The sequence below is a fragment of the Panthera pardus genome, unplaced genomic scaffold (genome assembly GCF_024362965.1).
Source record: "Panthera pardus isolate Hobbes unplaced genomic scaffold, ASM2436296v1 HiC_scaffold_13, whole genome shotgun sequence".
NCBI classification, from domain to species: Eukaryota; Metazoa; Chordata; class Mammalia; order Carnivora; family Felidae; genus Panthera; species Panthera pardus.
The window spans coordinates 193,710,834-193,730,824 of record NW_026526688.1 but is presented as its reverse complement, the minus strand read 5'-3'; the positions used below and the strand labels follow the sequence as shown (position 1 = coordinate 193,730,824).

The window sequence follows — 19,991 nt, the reverse complement described above, 5'->3', positions numbered from 1 at the left end:
ATGAATTGTAGGCAGTTGTCATACTTCTGTGTTTTGGCTGCTTGAATATACATCTAAAATGGCCAACATGTATTGCCTTGTTTATATGTGTTATACAGATAATTAAAATGACAATAGACTAGTAAGATAATTTTAAAGATACTGTAGGTCCTCTAATTATTCACTGATAGCTAAGAATAAATACATATTTTTGAAAGTTATTTATTTTAAATTTTATAGTATCTTAATGTAAAAGAAGTGCCAAGAGGCAGTAGATACCCATTAATTGTAGACATATTAAAACTATAATGAAATTATTATGCTTTATCATATTTTCACAATAATAAATTATAACCTGGTTCCCTAAAATTCAGTTTGCACAAATTTGTACTAGAGGGCTTTATTTGTAAGGTTAGGTTCTTCTGGGACAACAGAAAACACAGAGCAGCTTAAACAAGACAGAAGTATTTTCCTCTTCCAAAAGAATACCACACCTAGAAGTAGGGTAGTGTTGTTCATGGATCTAGGCGCCTGTCTTTTTGTTCTGCTGTCCTTACCACCCAGCTTTGGCCTCAAGCTAATATGGCTGATTCAGTTTAGCCATCACATCTGCATCCCAGCAAGCAGGAAGAAGGTAAAGGAAAGAGAAGATCTTCCCTTCCAGAATACTTCCCAGAAACTGCACATAACAATTTTGTTTTACATCCCATTGGCCAGATCTTACTCACGAGGGCACACGTTAGCTACAAGGGAGTAACTCTGGGCACTTCTGTGCTTATCTAGGATTTGGGGTTCCCATTATTGACAGGTATAGGTGTCAGTGTGCAGCTAGCGATCTCTGCGCCACTGGGCTTTTTACACAATAGGGAGGAACCGATTTTATACCAATGTGTGTTTTTTCTGTATTAACGTATAAGTTACCTAATACATACTTCATAATCATCCCATGAATTTTGTAATGGATTTAGCATAGGAATTTGCCCTATATCCAACCATACCTATCTTTCTCTATATTTTATCAACTAGGAAGTCATTACAAGATAGTGATTAAGAGTATGGAGCCATGCTGTCTAGGATCATATCTGCCAGTGGTGTAACCTTGAGCAAGTTTTTTAACCTTGCACAGGGTCTTTATCTTCAGAGGAGAAGATAGTCGTACCTAAATCACACATCGTCGTAGGATTAAACGATTGGTCAAAAAGAACTTAGAAAAGCTCCTGGCATGAAGCGAGCCGTCAAATTTTAGCTATTACTATAAATTGGCATGTTCTTAGTGGAAGTAATTTTAATGGTATCCCAGGTAAAAGTAAATTATCTATAAATTTAACTTGTAAAGATGTATTGATATTTTGCTGTGATTGAGGAAAAGGGACCAGATAATTTAAAAAGAAGTCTGATTTGTTTATTTCATTTTGGTGTGTTTGGCTAATTATATTGAGAGATTTTCCTGTTTGGAGTACTGTATTTTAGAACATGTATACAAATGCACATTCTGCAAATAGGTATCTATCTTTTGAAGTTTTTGTGTAAGGTGTGCCTTTTAAGTCCATTCAGAGCCAAGAAGTCAAAAGACTATTAGCAATGAAAATATACTTGTGTCTTGGGATAAGTAAAGCGAACAATCAACCTGTTACAAGATAATTACGTGGCGATTCAAAGTTGAGTGTCTTTTGAAGTGGAACCAGGCTTAAAGCTTTGTGCAGTTTACTTTTGTAGGAGGTCTTCCCTGAATCTATGGCCTTGGTTAAATATTCCTTGTGTTCTTCATACAGCGTGCTATACATAATTCTTTTAACACTTGGCAGGCTTTATTGAAGTTGTTTCTGTCTTTCATACTACATCATAAACAGAGACTCATTCTTATTTGTATATTCTGCATCCTATACACTTGTAGGTATACAAGACAATGAGCTTGTTACAGTGAACAGCAGTACGGGTTACCACTTTTGTAGGGGTTGTAATTTTCATCTCAAGTCAGAAATAACAGCGTTTTTTCATGGCCTTAAATTATTCTCTAAATTTGGTCATGTGCAACAAGATGTTTAGAAATAGGCATATTTCCAAAGTAAGCTATGATACTTGGGGCAAAGTAATGCTCTGTGATATTGAAATCCAGTTTAGGAAAGTTCTGCCTTCTAACTCTGTATTCGGTACCTTTTGTACGTACTGTCTTTATTTCTCACTCCGTACTAAAATATTAACAACAATAGACTTATTGTGTGTTTTTAGAGTATGGCTGCTGTATTAGTTTAGCTGGTGTCATGTGAAATGCAGAAGTAAATAAGAGTGCATTGTCTTTAGAAGGACAGTAACATTTGTTTCACCTGTTGAGCCTAAAAACAGAATCTGCTACGGTTAAATTAGAGCCCAGATGAAGTGTGTGTATATGCATAGGTGTACGTGTATATCTATAACTATATGTCTAATATGTATATTTTAATGTTAAAATTGAATTATCTCCCCCACTGGCAGGTGATCAAGTTCTTTAGTTTCATAATTAAAACAAAAGCCTCTGTTTTGTATGGGATGTGTGGGCGTAATACAGGGCCTCAGAGTGTGTAGGGTGCTTGCTGAGGTGGTAAAGCTAGACACAATTAATCTATACTCCTTACTAATCATGTCAGATTCATGCGGAGAGTTCCTGGTCACTCTTCTGGCGGCTGTGCATCCTGCACCATCACAGGATCTGCAAAGGGGCTGCACTGAAAACTGCTGACGTGCCATCGCACAGACATTTCATTCTAGTAACTTTCTCAGTGGATTTTAATGAACCTTTCTAATAGTCCATCAGAGATTCAGGCATTAGAGGAAAGTCCTGTATTTTAATGGACTCTAAACAACGATCATCCTTAATGTTGGCGTTTAGTCAAACAAGTGTTACGATGTAGAAATGCTGAATAAACCACAGTGTGTCCCTGCGTACCTTTTTTCTTTGCCACAGTGGTCTACGGTCCTGTCATCCTTTCCGCATGTATGAAGTGCAGAGCTCTCGTATGAGGAATGACTCAAAGGAAATAGGAGGCTACTATGCTCTTAAACCTTAGTATTTTCATTTTTTATATTTTTATTATATCAGTTGTAAACTTTGAACAGGTTAAACTTGCAATATGATTTATAATAATATGTTTAAGATGTTTTTATCAAACTTCCTTATTTACATACAGCTATATATAAAACTGTTGAATTAAATGGCAAGTTGTGATGAGTTTTTGCTACTCATTTTTTATTTTAATATTTAGGTGGTTTTTTAGTTAGGAATATAATAAATTCCTTCAGGTTTTATTTTTTGAAAAAGAAAGCTGTGAAGAGAATTATAAACAGTTTTGAAAATATTTAAACATTTTTATATCCTATATTAAGTGTGAAGGACTAGGATACCTATATTGTTCTTACATTTCAAAAAACAAATAGGCCTTATTCTCTAGGCATTGCTCTGAAATCACATTGTCCTCATATGATCTGGGAACTAAGGTTAACTCTTTTATGTTTTGGTTTCAAATCTCAAAAGATGATTTTGGTTAATATGTTTCGAGTTAAACATTAGCATTTTTTTAAGAAATATACTGTCTTCAGTAATTTCCTCCTTATTCATTTTCCTTTTTTTTTTTTTTTTTTTTTTTTTTTTTTTTGCCTTTCAAATAGCTCCATAATCTTAAAACTTCCCTTTCCTGTCTTTTTAAAGGTCGACTGAGCTATCCACATCCAGGAACTGATAATCTGTTGATGTTAAATGGTAAGTTGTATACAAACATTTTATGTTTCCAGTTGACTTTTATAAATAAATATAATTGAGTACATGGTTCTCTATACCTTGCATATACATAGAAGTTAAATATTTTATAGGTATAAAGATAAAGCTACAGCGTTTGCTGTACAGAAAGCAGAATTAGGAGTTTGGAATGTGCCTATTTCTGATCTCTGGCATATAAATTCTAGCTGTCAAAGCAATTATTGCAATGTATTTGTGACAGTATGATTTAATTCATTGATCACAGATTTTGGAGATCGTCCTGAGTTTGAATATTGTCTTTCTAGTTTTTGGTATGATTTTGTTTAGAAACTTCTGTGAGCCTTCATTTCCCATCTATGAAATGGGAATAACAATCTCAAGGATTATTATGAGAATTAAATGAGATGATGATTGCAAAGTGCGTAGAACTTGTTACTTAGTATAGCACTTGTGCTTATGTTAACTAAGGAATGAATATACTTGTGACTCTGTAAATATGGTGATCACGCTAACTTAATTTATTCTAACTAGAAAGTTTACACAGTGAACTTCACCAGAGTTAGAAACAGGATAAATAAACTTTCATTAAAGTTTGTTCTCCTTCTGTTGGACAAACATTGTTTTCAAGTCCCAGTACTTAGCACACCCGTGACTGTGGGAGTAGACATGGAAGGTGAAAATATCCTTCATACAGCTATTTTTAAATCAGAGGGTGGACAAAGAGAAGTAGAAAGAAGGAAGAATAGACACAGTCTTACTTAAAAAATACATAATTATATCATTAGAATGACTTGACTCTTCTATTTCAACTAAAGCTCTGTTGAAAACAGATGATAGGGAGGTTGGGGAACAAAGGTTGAAAAAAGGCCAGTGTAAAGCTAGACCTTGTGAACTTATACTAAGTAATAAAGACTCTAGTGACAGAGGGGTGGGAATAAAGCCCAGGCTTCCTGGGAGATTGGCAAGGTGTCAGATAGAATTTTGGAATGAGAGAAAAATTGAAGAAGCAGGGTGTCTGTGGTGCGATTGATTGCTTCATTCAACTTTAGATTGTTATATATTGAGTTGCCCACCACGTGCCAGCGTAATCTGAGCACTGGGGTATGTGTTAGGATCTTGAAGGATGGTTAGAGGTCAAATTGGCAAGGTCCTAACACTGGGGCCTAATTGTGCTCTCTAGCTGAGGCCGTGTCTGGGCTGGACCTTACAGCAGTACAGCAGGCCGCATTCATGAATTCAGTGAATTATGGTGCTTACATAGACTTTGACCAGAAGGGCACTAGAAATCGCATTCCAGGACTTCTTCAGTCAACTTTTTTTCTACCATGGAATTAAAACAACACGTCACTTGAGTAGCTGGTCTCTAAACTCTGTATCTGTGACTAAAACTTACATTGATGAAATTGAGTTTACAAACTGAAAATAGATCATAATTTTGTATTATCCTCATGACTTGATTTATAAAATAACGATGGGATTAAGCAGCAAGCTCTTTATGTATTTATCCTGACTTCCTCAAATAATTTGCTTTTGGGACGTTCTGTGTGATAAAGATCATGTCCATTTTAACTTCTAAAAACAAGTCAGTAGAAAAACTTGAATTTGTGTATATTTCACATACTCTGTTAAGATCCATTTGAAGGAAGGTGCTGTATGAGACAGTTTGTTAGATGATTCACAGATGACCTGGGATTGCTGTGTGCCTACCACACTAGCACGATTCAGAGGTATGTTGCAACCACAATAGAATACATCAGTTATGTATGAGCAAAGAGCTTAGGAGCCACACTGTTTTTGCACTAAATATTATTAAGCTAATTGAGTTCATCGGTTGCCTGAAGCCTTCATAAATAACCTAGATGTTAGGTTATCAGTGTTTTATCACCTAGTAGACACAAGAATATTTTATTTCAGGCAAGAGTTGAACCTTGTGGACAAACACGCTTTTTCATTATGTGAGCACTCTTCATGGCCTGCCACTTCAGAGCCATGTTACGTGCTCGATACAGTGAGCTGTCCTGGACATTCTGAACTTCTTCTGGCAAGGGAGTAGGGGACAGAAGAGATAATGAAACTAGGACATCAAAATGTGTTTAGGTCAGTAGGGACAATTTGATCCAGAGAGAAAAAAAATTATTTTGCTCATTTGGGAACATTGTTAAGAGGGGAGCAGAGGTCAAGAAATTGGGTATATTTATTATGATTGGGAAGTATTTGAATATTAAGAATTTAAGTAATTTTTTCTAGACATCAAGGTCATTGAAGAGAGAAGTGGGCAAATGGCAAGAAGGAGTAAGGGGAAATTTTCCTTGAGCTGCTTTTAATTCTTACAGTTCAACTATATTCTTAGCATATTGTCTCCCTAGGAAATATGGGAATTAAGTGATGTCAATACCAAGCCTCTGCCTGTACTAAATTATTATTAAATATTATTGATTAAAGGAATTGTAGCATCTCAATACATAGACCTACTTTTTAAATTATGTCACAGATTTGAACTCATCATTAGCAACTAAGTAAGTTGTATTACTTAACCAATAAGCATAGCTAACATTATTGACTTTGAAAATCAGTATTTGGCAATAAATTATAAGTCAGTGGTTTTGTGTGTGTGTGTGTGTGTGTGTGTGTGTGTGTGTGTGTGTGTGTGTGTGTGGTGGTGGTGGTGGGGTTAACAATAGTTAACAGTAGTTGGTACCACAGACTCTGGAGCTAGATTATCTGGATTTAACCCTAACTTTGCTATGACCTTGGACAGTTCACCTAACTTCAGTTAGACTCAGATTCTTTATGTCAAAAGGAGATAAAATGCTGCCTGCTTCAGGGGATTGTTTTTTGAGAAATGAGGGAATTCATTCATGTAAAGTGTTTAGAACAGTTTCTAAAAGTGAGAGTTAGCTGTGACAGTGGGTGATGGTGAATAGTGACAAAATGACTTTGAAAGAGTATTAATCCTGTCTTGTGAATACATAAATTGTTGGAGAATATAAATTGAAAGAAGACATAGCCAATGTTTTCAAGTATTTGAAGGATGTTCAACATATATGTAGTGACCAAAGAAGGTTTGTCTTATGTTACTGCAGAAAGTCAAACCAGACCCATTTGGAAGAAGCTATATAGGAACAAAATGTGGGTCAAAAGCAAAATGACTGTCTCACAGTGCTCCCTAAGGAGTGGTGCACATGTCCCATGTGGTACCCAAGACAATCTTTGGTGGCGCACAAATACATATTATAATAAATGCATGACTATAACAATTTGAGAACATTCCTTAGAAAACACAGAACTGGAAGAAATCTATGATGTTACTAGGCTATTATTAGGTGCTAGGCTTGAGTCCATTTAATAAAAATAATATTATAAATACTAGTGTAGTTGTTATGCAGATAAGGCAAATGTTGTAAAAAGCTTTCATGAGTCTGCCTTCCTGGTCAATTAACATTATAGTTAAACTGTGAAATATTCCTTTAACGGATAAACAGGGAATGGGGTAAAGGTCAGGAAGTTGGTCAGACTGGGTAAAACTGTGAAATACCTCTAACAGATCCTTATATTTCAACCTCTCTTAACTCAGAAAAAGAGATAGTATCCCACATCCATATGTCTCTTGAAGTTGTATAGACAAAATAAAATTTAACAATAAAAAAATGCCATAGAAATATAACTGCAGGTAGGCTCCTGAACATACCATGTTCCTCCATCTAACTAGAAATCAAGTTGAATTAACTGGTGGAGACTGCTACCATTGAATAAATATTGTAGAGGAGTCCGAACCTAACACCCAGAAGCACTTTAGGGAAGTAATATTATATAGGAATGGGTAGATTGTCTAAAAACCAAAATGCAAGCACTATCTGAATTTAGAATGACGGCTTGAATGTTGTACTTCCAAGTGTATAAATCTCACATATTTTATTCTCAGTAGGAAAAAACAAAATAAAACCACCTGTTTTCCATAGCAGTGAGGACCAATGCAAAATGATGTATCATTCAGGTGCTTGTATCTGTTTGGATCATGTTGTGCTCCCCTCACCCCTCTCCCAAGGAAAAATAGCTTATATTTTTATTAGTACATATGGCTTTTCAAAAGGGGGACAGATAGCAGAAGTACAGGGGGATGCAAGCTAGTTTGAAATTTAAATTTGCTGTCATTAGCCATATACATCTATGTTTATAATCAAGGGCTTGCTCTACTGTTTGGGAGGAGAGAGGTTATGTTTATCTTTTAATTAAGAAAACTTAGTGAAATTGTATTTCTGAGGGCAGAGTCTCTAAATGTACTGTATTAAGTCCTGAAAATAGGAAATTTGAGTACGTAATCCTTTTTTATGCTAATGGAAATAAGTGGAGTAGATAACAGATTTATTTTAGATCTTGAAAAGGATAATTTGGGGGTATATCTCTCCCTGGTTTTGGCTTTTCAGAGCAAGAAATAAGAATTTCTTTAGTTTCACACCAAGAGAACTTTAACCTAAATATTTCTGGCTAATTTGTTATGTTTCCTTATCTGTTACTCCAGCTGCAGTAAATCAGGTACCACAGCCATTGCTAAGAGCCAATATGTAAGGGCACAGAGACACTGAAGAGAATGTCAGAATCATCCTTTTTCTTTTTTAGTAGCAATGGGTTAGAACCTAAATGAGATTATTGATAACCCAGGACCAAATTTTAAACTCACTCTTGTAGGAAAATTTTTTTTTTCCAAAGCTTTATTATTATTATCTTTAAAAATGTATGTGGAGGGGCACCTGGGTGCCTCATTCCAGCTTCAGCTCAGGTCATGATCTCACGGCCCGGTCCTTGGGTTCAACCCCCACGTCGGGCTCTGTGCTGAGAGCTCGGAGCCTGGAGCCTGCTTCAGATTCTGTGTCTCCCTCTCTCTCTGCCCCTCCCCCCCTCACGCTCTGTCTCAAAACTAAAATAAACATTAAAAAATAATGATAAAATAAAACATATATGTAAAAAAATATAATCTAACATACACACACACACACACACACACACATATTTACACACGTGTGTTAAATAGCCAGTTCCTCACTTCTGAATGCCTGGTAATTTTTAGTAATAAGTTTTATAAAACTTAGGTAACTGAAATTGAATGTTCTAAATAGTTTTTATACAAAAATTGCTCACTTTTTTTTCTAAGTCCTATTCTAAATGAGTTTGGAGGGGCATATTGTTTAAAGAAGTCTTCCTTAATTAAAACTTAATGAATAGTAATTTAATGATTTTCTTTTCTCATTGGGAACTTTTGATAACTCTGAATCCGAGTTATGGTGGAACAGAAATTCACATAAGAAGATCTCATGTAGGAAAGTGAGTCCGTACTCCGTTGTTTAGTGTGATGATAGCAGATTGGTTCTTTCCATGACAGGGATAGGAAGTGTTTCACATGATCTAGCTTCATCTGCAGGCAGTTCTATTTTTGGTAATGTAGAGAGCTGGAATTTGAGAGTTGTCCAGAAAATAAGTGCAATAGCTCTTTACAGAACTCTAAAATTCCTCAGGTATGAGGTAGTTGGAGAACTCTTCTAAATAATGTGTTCAAGCCTAGGAATGAGATGAGACCTAAGATGCTATGAACATTCATACGTATTTTGACTATTTTAGCATTGAGTAGCCTCAGCAAAGAACATAACAGCTGAGAATATAAACTGGTTGTCGTGTCATTAATTTTCTCAATAGGTCAGGAATTGTGGACCACGTTATCACTTCCTTATAATTCATAACTTGACTTTAAACTTGATGAGAGTAGTTTTATTTGCTTTGTAAATGATCCGTCTTCTACACCCATGACTGAAATTCCGTAAAGCAAATCTATACTGGATTAATATCATTTCGATCATGCCTGGAGAGAAGTAGGAAGCCTAACTTCTTAGACTTGTGCTGTGACCGTTTGGGAGCCTATTGACCATTTCCACACTTAATACAACGATTAAGACTGCAGGGAATTCACTCTTGTATAGTCTGTTTTTGACAGCTCTTTTAAAATTCCTACTCGATTTTCCATAGTTGATCCGCTATCTCTTTGAGACCCTGTGTTTTTAAGGCCTTTATAAGTCTTCCAGGATTTCCACAGCAAAATTCTAAATGTCACTTCCGCCCCTACCTCACCCTAAACGAATATGTATGTCAGGTAATCTATATGTAATGTATACAGGTAATGTACATCTAAGCTCGATAGACACACAAAAACACACACAGGTAAGCTTGTATATAAACTAATGTACAGGTCAGACAATCTGCTAGGCTGTGAGGTAGCTGGAGCTCCCAAAAAGGTTAAAACTGCAGTAGTTACAGCTAAATAAAGACAATGGAGAGGCAGAGATGCAAATGAAGTTATTTTGTATAACAGACTCTGTTGTAAGCCTTGTATTTATTGACTTAAAGTGTAATGACTAAGGGTTACTGTAGGGGTATTAATCCTATATTTTCACCTGTGGGCACACTTCTTTATATTAAAGACTCACATTGTAAAACTTCTGTAGTAGAATGTATTTAATGATGTGAAATGTTTTCCTTTGGTCTTTGCTTTATACTTTTGGGGAAGACTACATTTCTGACAACTCTTAACATATGTTTCGATTTGAGATTTATTCAGAAAGAAACTTTCCCCGGCCAAAAAAAAAATTCATAAAACATGGGTTAAGATCTTGATTTTAACAGTGATTTTTGTTTTAGTTTACTGCTTTGATTTCATATATTAATTCCAGGGTAAAAATACTCATTGTGTACTCGGATTTGCAAGGAGGAATTATTTAAAAATAAGTTGCGGGTTTTATCAAACTGGTAGTTTATTATGGAGAATAAATTGCAGTGTTTTTTCTCCATGTGGAATTATGTAAACTGCTAATAAGGTAGTTTGAAATGTCTTTCTGCTTCATACTTCTGAATATTTAACATCTGTGCTAGTCTGTGATGATACTAAGAACAATTTGTATCTGAATCCCTTTTACCCCAGAGAGAGAGAGAGACATAAGCACTTAGATAGAGGTTATAAAATGTACCAGAAGGATTGAAAGCATTGGTAACTGTAGTGTATCATTAATCATTTTTTCAACTAAGCAAGTTTGAACATGGATTGATGTCTTTACCTTTTATCTAAGCTCTACAGGCTTCAGAGTATCAGTTTAACATTGTTATATCTTTTCATACCTCTGTGTCTTCCAGTACTTTCTCCACACAGTGCTTGATATAATGTGAATTGGATTTGAATAGCTGTTTGTTGGACTGTATCTGCTGTATCTCTCTTTATAATTAGTAAAATGAGGATTTAATTCAAGTTGTTTGCATTTATTACTTGGGATGCTATTTAACTGTAAGGTGTTACATATTACCATCTTGATCAGGTGAAAGAAATATTTATTCATGAATTGGAGCATGTATGAGAATAAATTGCATATTTCCTGTTAATTTCATTTTATGGTACAGTGCAGAATATATATATATATAATAAAAGTGGTTTGTAAATGGTAAAACACATGCAGCTATTACATGGGGACATTGTCCTAGCTCTTAAAACAAAGTAGTCCTAATCACTAGATGCCCACTTAGCTTTTCATATCACAGATACTTGTATGTGTGGGCTTGTTTTTAGTTCTGACATTTTACAATTTGTCCTTTGTTTACATGCAGCAAGGAGTTATGGGCGAAGACGAGGTAATTCCTTTCTGTTTGCTATGGTATAACTGTTTTTAATTGGGTTTTACTGATCAACTCTATAATTAGCCTAGATTTTTTTTATGCACTGAAAACTCACAGAAAAGTTATATTTTGATTTGCACACTTGTCAAATTTTTGAATCCTGTATCTCCTAACTTTAAAGCACATTTCCATACTAATCTGGTTACTTAATAAATGTTTTCCTTTTAGACTGTCTAGACTCTAACTGTTTATTTTCATACGTTTTAAAGTAAAGCTGCTGTTTATAGTTTGCTTAAGAAAAATGTTTAATAAACACTAGTGAAGGTGACTTGCAAGGCGATTTTTCTGCTCTCTAAATCTGTAACTGGTTGCCATACCTATGTATATAATTTCCAACCCCAGTTTATTAGTTTTATGTCTGACCCAGTTGAAACTAAATAATACCAGATAAGCTATTGTTAACACTGGTGTATAGAAATCATGTTGCTAACATTTCTGTGTGTCTTTGGAGAATATAATGCTTTCCTTCTCCCTCCCCAGACCGTGCAGGCACACTCACACGCTCTGTCACACACCCTTTCTCTCTGCCCCGCAACAGTCTTCCTCTCTGGTTTCTTGCTATCTGAAGGACAAAACGAGGCCTCTGAGATGCCGGACTACTAAACCTCTTTGGAAAGCAGCTGACAGTGTCTGTGGCGCTTTAAACTTGGCTTCTCTTTTGTATGTACAGAGAGACTGAGAGAGAGAAAAGTACATGGGATGCAAAGAAGCAAAAGTAGCTTTACCTGCTAGCTTATCCTCTAAGTGCGCAATAATCATGATACTTACGTAGCTGTCATAAGGACCAAAATGAGTAAAAAGGGTTTTCCTTGACCCCTGAAATCTCCCTTGAGCCATGGAGGATAGACCATAATAATAGTGCCTTTTGATACATTTTATAACTGCGTGCCAGTGCTTCACTTTCTTTTCATGTGGTCATGAGTATGTGCACTTCGAAAACAAACAAGCTAAATCTTTCTGCCACCGCTGATGACAGAAACAAGTATTCTATGTTCTTAAGTAGTATTTCCAGTTTTGTATTTCACATTGTCTGAATTTAACTTCCTTTTTGGAATCTGTTTTTTTCCCATGCTTGACTAAGTCTCTTGGTTCTTTAGTTTTCTTAATGAAAAAATTATAGGATATAGAAACTCAAAACTCAGACGCTAAAGCTGAATAACTTTCTGAAGGTTGCGGCTAGCAACTGAGAAGAGAGGGGGAAGGTTAGAACTTTAGTACCTGTTCTCACATCTGTAGACTGCCTTGTTTCACTCTGCTTTTTAAATATGGAGCTTCGGTTCTTGTGGCAAAACCCACTTACTAAGCTGTGCTTTTTAGGTATTTTTGAAACTACGGAGCATATTTAATTTAGGATCTTTTCCTTTTATACACTTTCATCTTTTAACCCTAGTGGTTTATTCTTAATGTAATTTGGCATACTCCAACTTAATATCAGGACCTAGGAACTTCTCAGGAACTGGGTGTCAGAAAGTCCTGTTGTTTATCATCTTTTTTCTCAGTTTAATAATGGTAGACTATGATTATGATATTAAGAAAAAGCAAATTTTTCTTCTTTCAGATAGAAACTTATTACTGCTCTTCATGGCTCCCAGAGGATAGAGATCTATAAGATTTCCTCTACTTTAGGACTGCCTGTCAGCTTTGGAAGAAAGAAGACTCTCACATGGTCCTAAGGCTTCTACAGAAGCTTTCTGTAGGTCGGAACTGACCTGTCATACTTATTTGGCTTAGTGTGGAGGGATAACGCCTGAATTTTCCTCTCAAGTTATATGGCGTTAGTAATTTTTTAGTTGGTTCTCTGTGAATAGTCGGAGTCTGCTTTTAAAATTTCAATTTTGGGGGCGCCTGGGTGGCTCAGTCGGTTGGGCGGCCGACTTCGGCTCAGGTCACAATCTCGGGGTCTGTGAGTTCGAGCCCCGTGTCGGGCTCTGTGCTGACAGCTCAGAGCCTGGAGCCTGTTTCGGATTCTGTGTCTCCCTCTCTCTGACCCTCCCTCGTTCATGCTCTGTCTCTCTGTCTCAAAAAAATAAATAAACGTTAAAAAAAAATTAAAATTTCAATTTTGATAATCAAATGAAAAGTGTACCTATTATAAATACCTATTGAGAAAGTTATGTGAATTTGAAAGTACTTTGACACAGTACGTAATAAAACATTAAAAAAAAAAAAAAAAACCACACACATACCAAAGGAATGACTCAGAAAAGACTGGAAGTAGCCTGGCTCTCTTCCTATTTTCTACTCATTTTTTCCCCCTTCTGTGCTAGATACAGTGCCATTATCACACTGATAATTTTTTAACTTCCAAGATCCCCCTTTTATGGGCTTCATGTTTAACGTTTGGTCCATCAAAGGAGCTGCATTTGTTAATTTTATTTAGTCATTTTTCCTTTCTTAAAAAAAAAAAGTCTTACACATATCTGATCTACTGCTCATGTGGGATGTGTCACAATAAGTTGATACAGTTTGTACCAAAAATGAGACATTGCTCTCCACCACTGCAGTAGTCGGTGAGTAGCATTAACTTCTCATAAGACATTTTGACTTTGTAGTCCACTTGGGGAAGAACTATATTTTTCTTACTTGCCACCTTAGACTCACCTTTAAGCCCAGGCACAGAGGAGCTGTTTTCATTTAAAAGATTTCCCACTGGACTGCAGTCAAACCAAATTACTACCAAAACGACTTTATATATTTTAATTTCCTTAATAATGTCAATAAGAACTTCACATCAGGCTGTTTCTAGATACTAGTATATGAAATATACCTTAGGAATATTCAAAATTTAATTGTACTGGAAGTAATTAAGAAAGAGCAAGTATTTCTTTCCCTGTTTTTCACTTGCAACCTGCCCCAACTCCTCTGCGTCTCTACACCCTAGGAGCCATAAAAAAGTTCTACCTCAGAGCTGCCTGGGGGGCAGGATTAGGAAGGAGGAAGACTCTCATGTGGGGGGGCAGTCTTTAATATATGGAACACTATCTTTTGTGTTTTATTTTCTGTTCGGCATTTCTTCCATTCAATTCTGAGAGTGAACGTACTGGTCTGGGTGGGAGTGTGAAGAGAGGTGTGAAGTGTAAGGTAAGTTCTGTCCCTCCTCTTCAAACGTTTTTATATTGCCATCTATTCCTTTCGTAAAGGGTTAAAGGGCTACTGTGCTCCCAAAGGAACAAAAATATAAGCGATATTTTAACAAATAGAAATAGAGCCTATTTTAGTTAATAGGACTAAAACATCATAATGCAATCTTTTCTAGCAGGTAATCTCAAAGCTTGAATTAATAGCTTGTATATGGAATGAAATAGGAGAAATTATTTTAAAGGGAATGAAATTACGGAAGCTCAGTTAGGGAGGTTGGATTTATTTACACTATGTAGCCATTCAGATTTATGCACTGTAATAAGCAAGGAATTATTAGTAAGACAGTATACCATGTATCGTTCTAAAATTGACCCCGGGATGTTCTGAATTGGTTCGATTTGGTTTCAGTCCGTTTGACTCTTAAACAATCTTGTCAAGTAGCCCAAGTAAGGGTGCACCCCCTAAATACCACCACTCTCAAATCCTTTTATGATGAAATCAAGGCTGAAATTCTTCATCTTTGGTAAATGCTTTTGATACCTGTCAAAGAATGGGCAAAATCTCCAAAGCATGAAAAAAAAGCCAGAGTAGTACTGGAAGACAGAGGTCAGCAAACCGGCCCACAGGCTACACCTCCTGTTTTTATAAACAAGGTTTTATTAGAACACAACAATGCCCATTCATTTACTTTTGTCTGGTTGCTTTGGAGCTACAATGATGGCAGAGTTGAGGAGTTACAACAGAGAATGTAAGGCCCACAAAGACTAAAATATTTTTTACTCTCTGGCCCTTCACAGAAAAAATTTGCTTACCCCTCCTCCTTGAAGAGACTTACTCTGCCTAACTCTACACCTATACCCAGCCAGACCAGTTTCTAAAAAGAAACAAAATTTTAGTGAACTTACGGCCAAGTATAGTATGTCTAGAAGTTAATGTACAAAGATGTAATAACTAGGTTATAATTGATTATTAAAATTAAATATCCATCCCCTATGTGAAAAGGATGAACCTATTATTGGGACAAAATCTCTTTAGGTGATAAGGGTACCTTAATAGCTTCTCAGTTCTTTGGAAAAGCATGCCTGATCAGTGATTCTATCTGATTAAACAGGTAGTGCTTGAGAAAGTGCAGTCTCAAACCTACTTCTATTGTTTTGATGGTGGGTTTTTTTGATCCTTTCATATTAAATAAAAATCATGCCATCACATTGGTAGATTTTCTACTCCAATAGAGTGACTGCTAAGATCTTAGAAGATGAGAAGAATATTCATAGTCATCTTTAATTTATATAGCTTGGTTTTTATTTTTAGAACAACAGTTAGTAAATGAAAGTACAGGATAACACATTGAGATCAAAGAATTATGCCTAGATTCAAGTCATAAATTGCCTAATTTTGTACAAATGTTTTCCTTTCCTGCCTCCCCCTTTTTGATATGTTGAGAAATTTCTCTATTCTGGGCTTCCAAAATAAGGTCAAAATCTGAAAATATAGGGGTGGTTTGGGCATAGGCACATAGCCAGTGGAGTAAAATTAGTAATTGCTTACAACTCCTCTAACAGCACATACCAGAAAATCATGTACTGGTTGCTAACCATCATTCTGTCACATGGCCTAGTCATAATTTAGCCTTTAGCCCCATCTTCAGTTAAGGAAGCTCCTAATCTGGCTTTTATTATTGTGTGGAATAAACATTATTATAGGAATATAGAAAAATCTCATGCATTCCCTAAGCCTTTTTATTTAAAATATTTTGAAATGAATAATTTGAATCCTAATTGTCCACATAACAAATAAGGCTCATTCATATTTGAGGTAGTGGCTGTGTTTCTTTACTATAAAACCTTTGCCAATTTTCTGTTTTGGGAAAAGGTATATTGTTAGTCCTGTAATAGGAATATAGATCCTCTAACTTTGCCTTCACGTGAAAAGGATTTTGGTGACCTGTTTAAAAAAGCCCTGGCAATACGGAAGCTGTATTAGACCCTTTCATTGGCAATGATTAGGCAACCTTCATTTATTCTTTTTTTTCATATTTTTCATATCTCATTCACCTCTTACTACTTCCTCTGTAATTTTTATTGTAACTACTCTTTTACCTTTCAGATTTTTATTGTACATTTTAGGTGACTAACTTACCGTAAGGTATTTTACTTGAAGTAAGTAGGGCTTTTAAGCACATAGTTAAGAATGTCTCCAGTTTTCTATATTTTACCTTGATATGGCCTTTGGAATATTTCTGTACTTTTGCTCAAGCAAATATCTTCTACCTATAAAGCTTTTCCCCTCTTTTCTCCTTTACATTTTTGTCTCTAAAACTATCACATTCTTTGTAAATCTCTTAAAGAATTCTTAGTTAGATGCTCACTCTAGTCTTGGTTGTAACTAACCTCATATTAATTCTCATGTTTATGTTTATAGCATGCGTGTATGTTATAAATGCCTATGTATATTACAGACAAATAGGGATGTATATACATCTTAAGTTAGAATCACTGAAGTAGGATTTTTGTGTAACCATTCATACTTGTTGCCTTGTAGTATTAGTCAAGAATGTCATAACAATAGTTAGAGAATATAAATGGAGCATTTGATGTCAAGGTCAAATGATGATTTCTAAAATAGAAAAAAAAAAAAAAAAACCCTACCCCTTCAAACAATGCAGTCTAATTACAGTTTAAAATTCTTTTGACTATAGAGCTTGTTGATCAATATCCTTACTTTGCTGCTGGTTTTAACAGCATGGAAATCTCACCTTTAAAATTATCTATCTAGGGCGCCTGGGTGGCTCAGTCGGTTAAGCGGCCGACTTCGGCTCAGGTCATGATCTCACAGTCCGTGAGTTCGAGCCCCGCATTGGGCTCTGTGCTGACAGCTCAGAGCCTGGAATCTGCTTCAGATTCTGTGTCTCCCTCTCTCTCTGCCCCTCCCCTGTACATGCTCTGTCTCTCTCTGTCTCAAAAATAAATAAAAACATTAAAAAAAAATTTTTTTTTAATTATCTAGAGAAAAACAAAAAACACATCTAATTACTATGGTAAGAAGCTTAGGAACAACCATATCCAGTTCTTTTAAAAGAAGAAACATTTGGGGGCGTCTGGGTGGCTCAGTCGGTTAAACGTCTGACTTCGGCTCAGGTCATGATCCCATGGTTCGTGGGTTCGAGCCCCACATCCAGCTCTGTGCTGACAGCTGGGAGCCTGGAACCTGCTTCAGATTCTCTCTCTCTTGCCCCTCCCCCACTTTCACTCTGTCATTGTCTCTCAAAAATAAATAAACATTAAAATTTTTTTTAAATAAAAGAAAAGACATTTTAAAATTTCATAAGTAATTGCTTTTAGATACTTAAAAATGTCAGTCTCAAAGGGAAATTTAAGATTTTGTAGAACAGAAATTACTGTCAGTTATTTCTTTCTTACTGGTGAATAGAGTCATTATATGAATATACCACAATTTGCTCATTAACCTACTAATAGACATTTGAGTTGGTTTCCATTTGGACTATTGTAAATAAAAGTACCATCAACATTTTTGTATCCTTTTTCTTTTCTGTGTGTGTGTGTGTGTGTGTGAGTGTGTGTGAGTGTACATGTGCACATAAGCACTCGTTTCTCTTGGATATATAAGAGCAAAATTGCTGGTTTATAGAATGAATGCATATTTTAACTTTATTAGAAACTACCAAGTAGCTTGCCAGTTTTACACTCCCACAGAATATAAGACTGACTTTGTACTGTTAGCTTTTTAATTTTACCTACTCTGATACATGTATGTGATGTCTCATTATGGTTCTAATCTGCATCTTCCTGATAACTAAGGGTCATATGAAGCACCTTTTCATACCTTGTAACCCATTTCATTATACTCTTTTGTCAAGTTTCAGTACAAGTCTTTTGTCCATTTTTAATTCAGTATAAGTGTTCACTTAGAGGAGTTCTTTGTGTATTTTGTCCTATTTTCTGGTAGTTGCTTGTCTTTCCACTTCACTAACACTGTCTTTTGATAAGCAGAAAAATATTTAATTTTGATGGAAGTCCAGTTGTTTTCTTTTATCTTTAGTTCCTTTTAATCCTAAGAAATCACTGCCTATCCCCAAATATCGTGAAGAAATTCCAGCAACTTTGTTGTTTTATCTTTCACATTTAAGTCATTGATCTTTCTTGAATGTATTTTTGGTATGGTGTGAGAATAGGGATCAAGGTTCCTTCCCCACCCCCCACACCTGGATATCCATTGGTTCACCACCATTTTTAAAAAAAAAAATTTTAATGTTTGTTTATTTTTGAGAGAGAGAGTGTGAGCCAGGGAGGGACACAGAGAGGGGAAGGCACAGAATCAAAAGCAGGCTCCAGGCTCCAGGCTCTAGGCTCTGAGCTGTTAGCATAGAGCCCGATGCAGGGCTCGAACTCACAAACTGTGAGATCATGACCTGAGCCAAAGTTGGATGCTTAACCAACTGAGCCATCCAGGCACCCCTCTTCACCACCATTTATTGAAAAACATCTTCCTTTCCACATCGAACTGCATGGATACTTTCGAAAACATGAAGTGACTGTAAATGTATGGGTCTGCTTCTTGACTCTGTTTTGTTCCAGTTAGCTATTTGCCTATCCTAAGTGTTACATTCTTTAATTTTTTTTTTTTTTTTTTTAACAATTAGTTTATTTTTGAGAGACAGAGCGCAAGCTGGAGAGGGACAGAGAGAGAGAGGGAGATGCAAAATCTGAAGCAGGCTCCAGGCTCTGAGCAGCCAGATGTGGGGATCGAACCCACGAACCACGAGATCATGACCTCAGCTGAAGTCAGACGCTTAACTGACTAAGCCACCAAAGCTTATGATTATTTTTTTATATTATTTTATACTATTATTATAATTATTAATAATCATAGCTGACCAGTAAATCTTGAAATATGGCTGTATAATCCTCTGACTTTGTTCTTTTATGTGATTTTTTTTAACTGTTTTGAATTCTTTGATTTATCATAAATTTCAGAACTTGCTTGAGAGTTTCTAGAAGACAAAATGTGCTCGGATTTTGAATGCCATTGTATGCAATCTATACATGAGATAATTTCACATCTCACATGTTGATTTCTTCTCTCTATTCATTTATTTCAGTCTTGTAGAATTTCTGAGCAAATTTTTGTTTTCAGTGTAAAGGTCTTACATATCTTTTGTTTAATTTATTCCTAGGTATTTGATGAGTTTTGATGACATAAAGAATGGCACTATTTTAAATTTTTTCCCTATTATTATTACTGTCATCTGGGAATAAATTGATTTTTGTAAGTTGATTTTGTATTTGTCCCGTAGCTAATGCACTTACTTCAAGTAGTTTGAGTCTTTTGAATTTTCCATATAAAATCATGTTCGTAGCACAGACAGTTTTACTATTTCCTTGCAAGTATTAAACACTTTATTTTTTCATCTTCTTGCACTAGTTCTGCCAGGATCATGTTGAATATAAATAGTGAACATCCTTCCAGATCTCAG

The 19,991-nt window shown here is 35.7% G+C and overlaps 1 protein-coding gene across 6 annotated transcripts in view; it reads left to right on the top strand.

Annotated features, from left to right (window-relative positions):
* CPEB2 (cytoplasmic polyadenylation element binding protein 2) overlaps positions 1–19,991 on the top strand; it is a 72,442-nt gene that overhangs the window by 27,961 nt on the left and 24,490 nt on the right. For 3 of the 6 annotated variants that reach the window (XM_053901683.1, XM_019453686.2, XM_053901682.1), the window contains 2 exons: positions 3,662–3,712; positions 11,348–11,371. In XM_053901683.1, coding sequence (XP_053757658.1) covers positions 3,662–3,712; positions 11,348–11,371 — 75 coding nt within the window. The remainder of the gene's footprint in view (positions 1–3,661; positions 3,713–11,347; positions 11,372–19,991) is intronic. The other 3 variants (XM_053901685.1, XM_053901681.1, XM_053901684.1) reach the window with 1 other exon arrangement.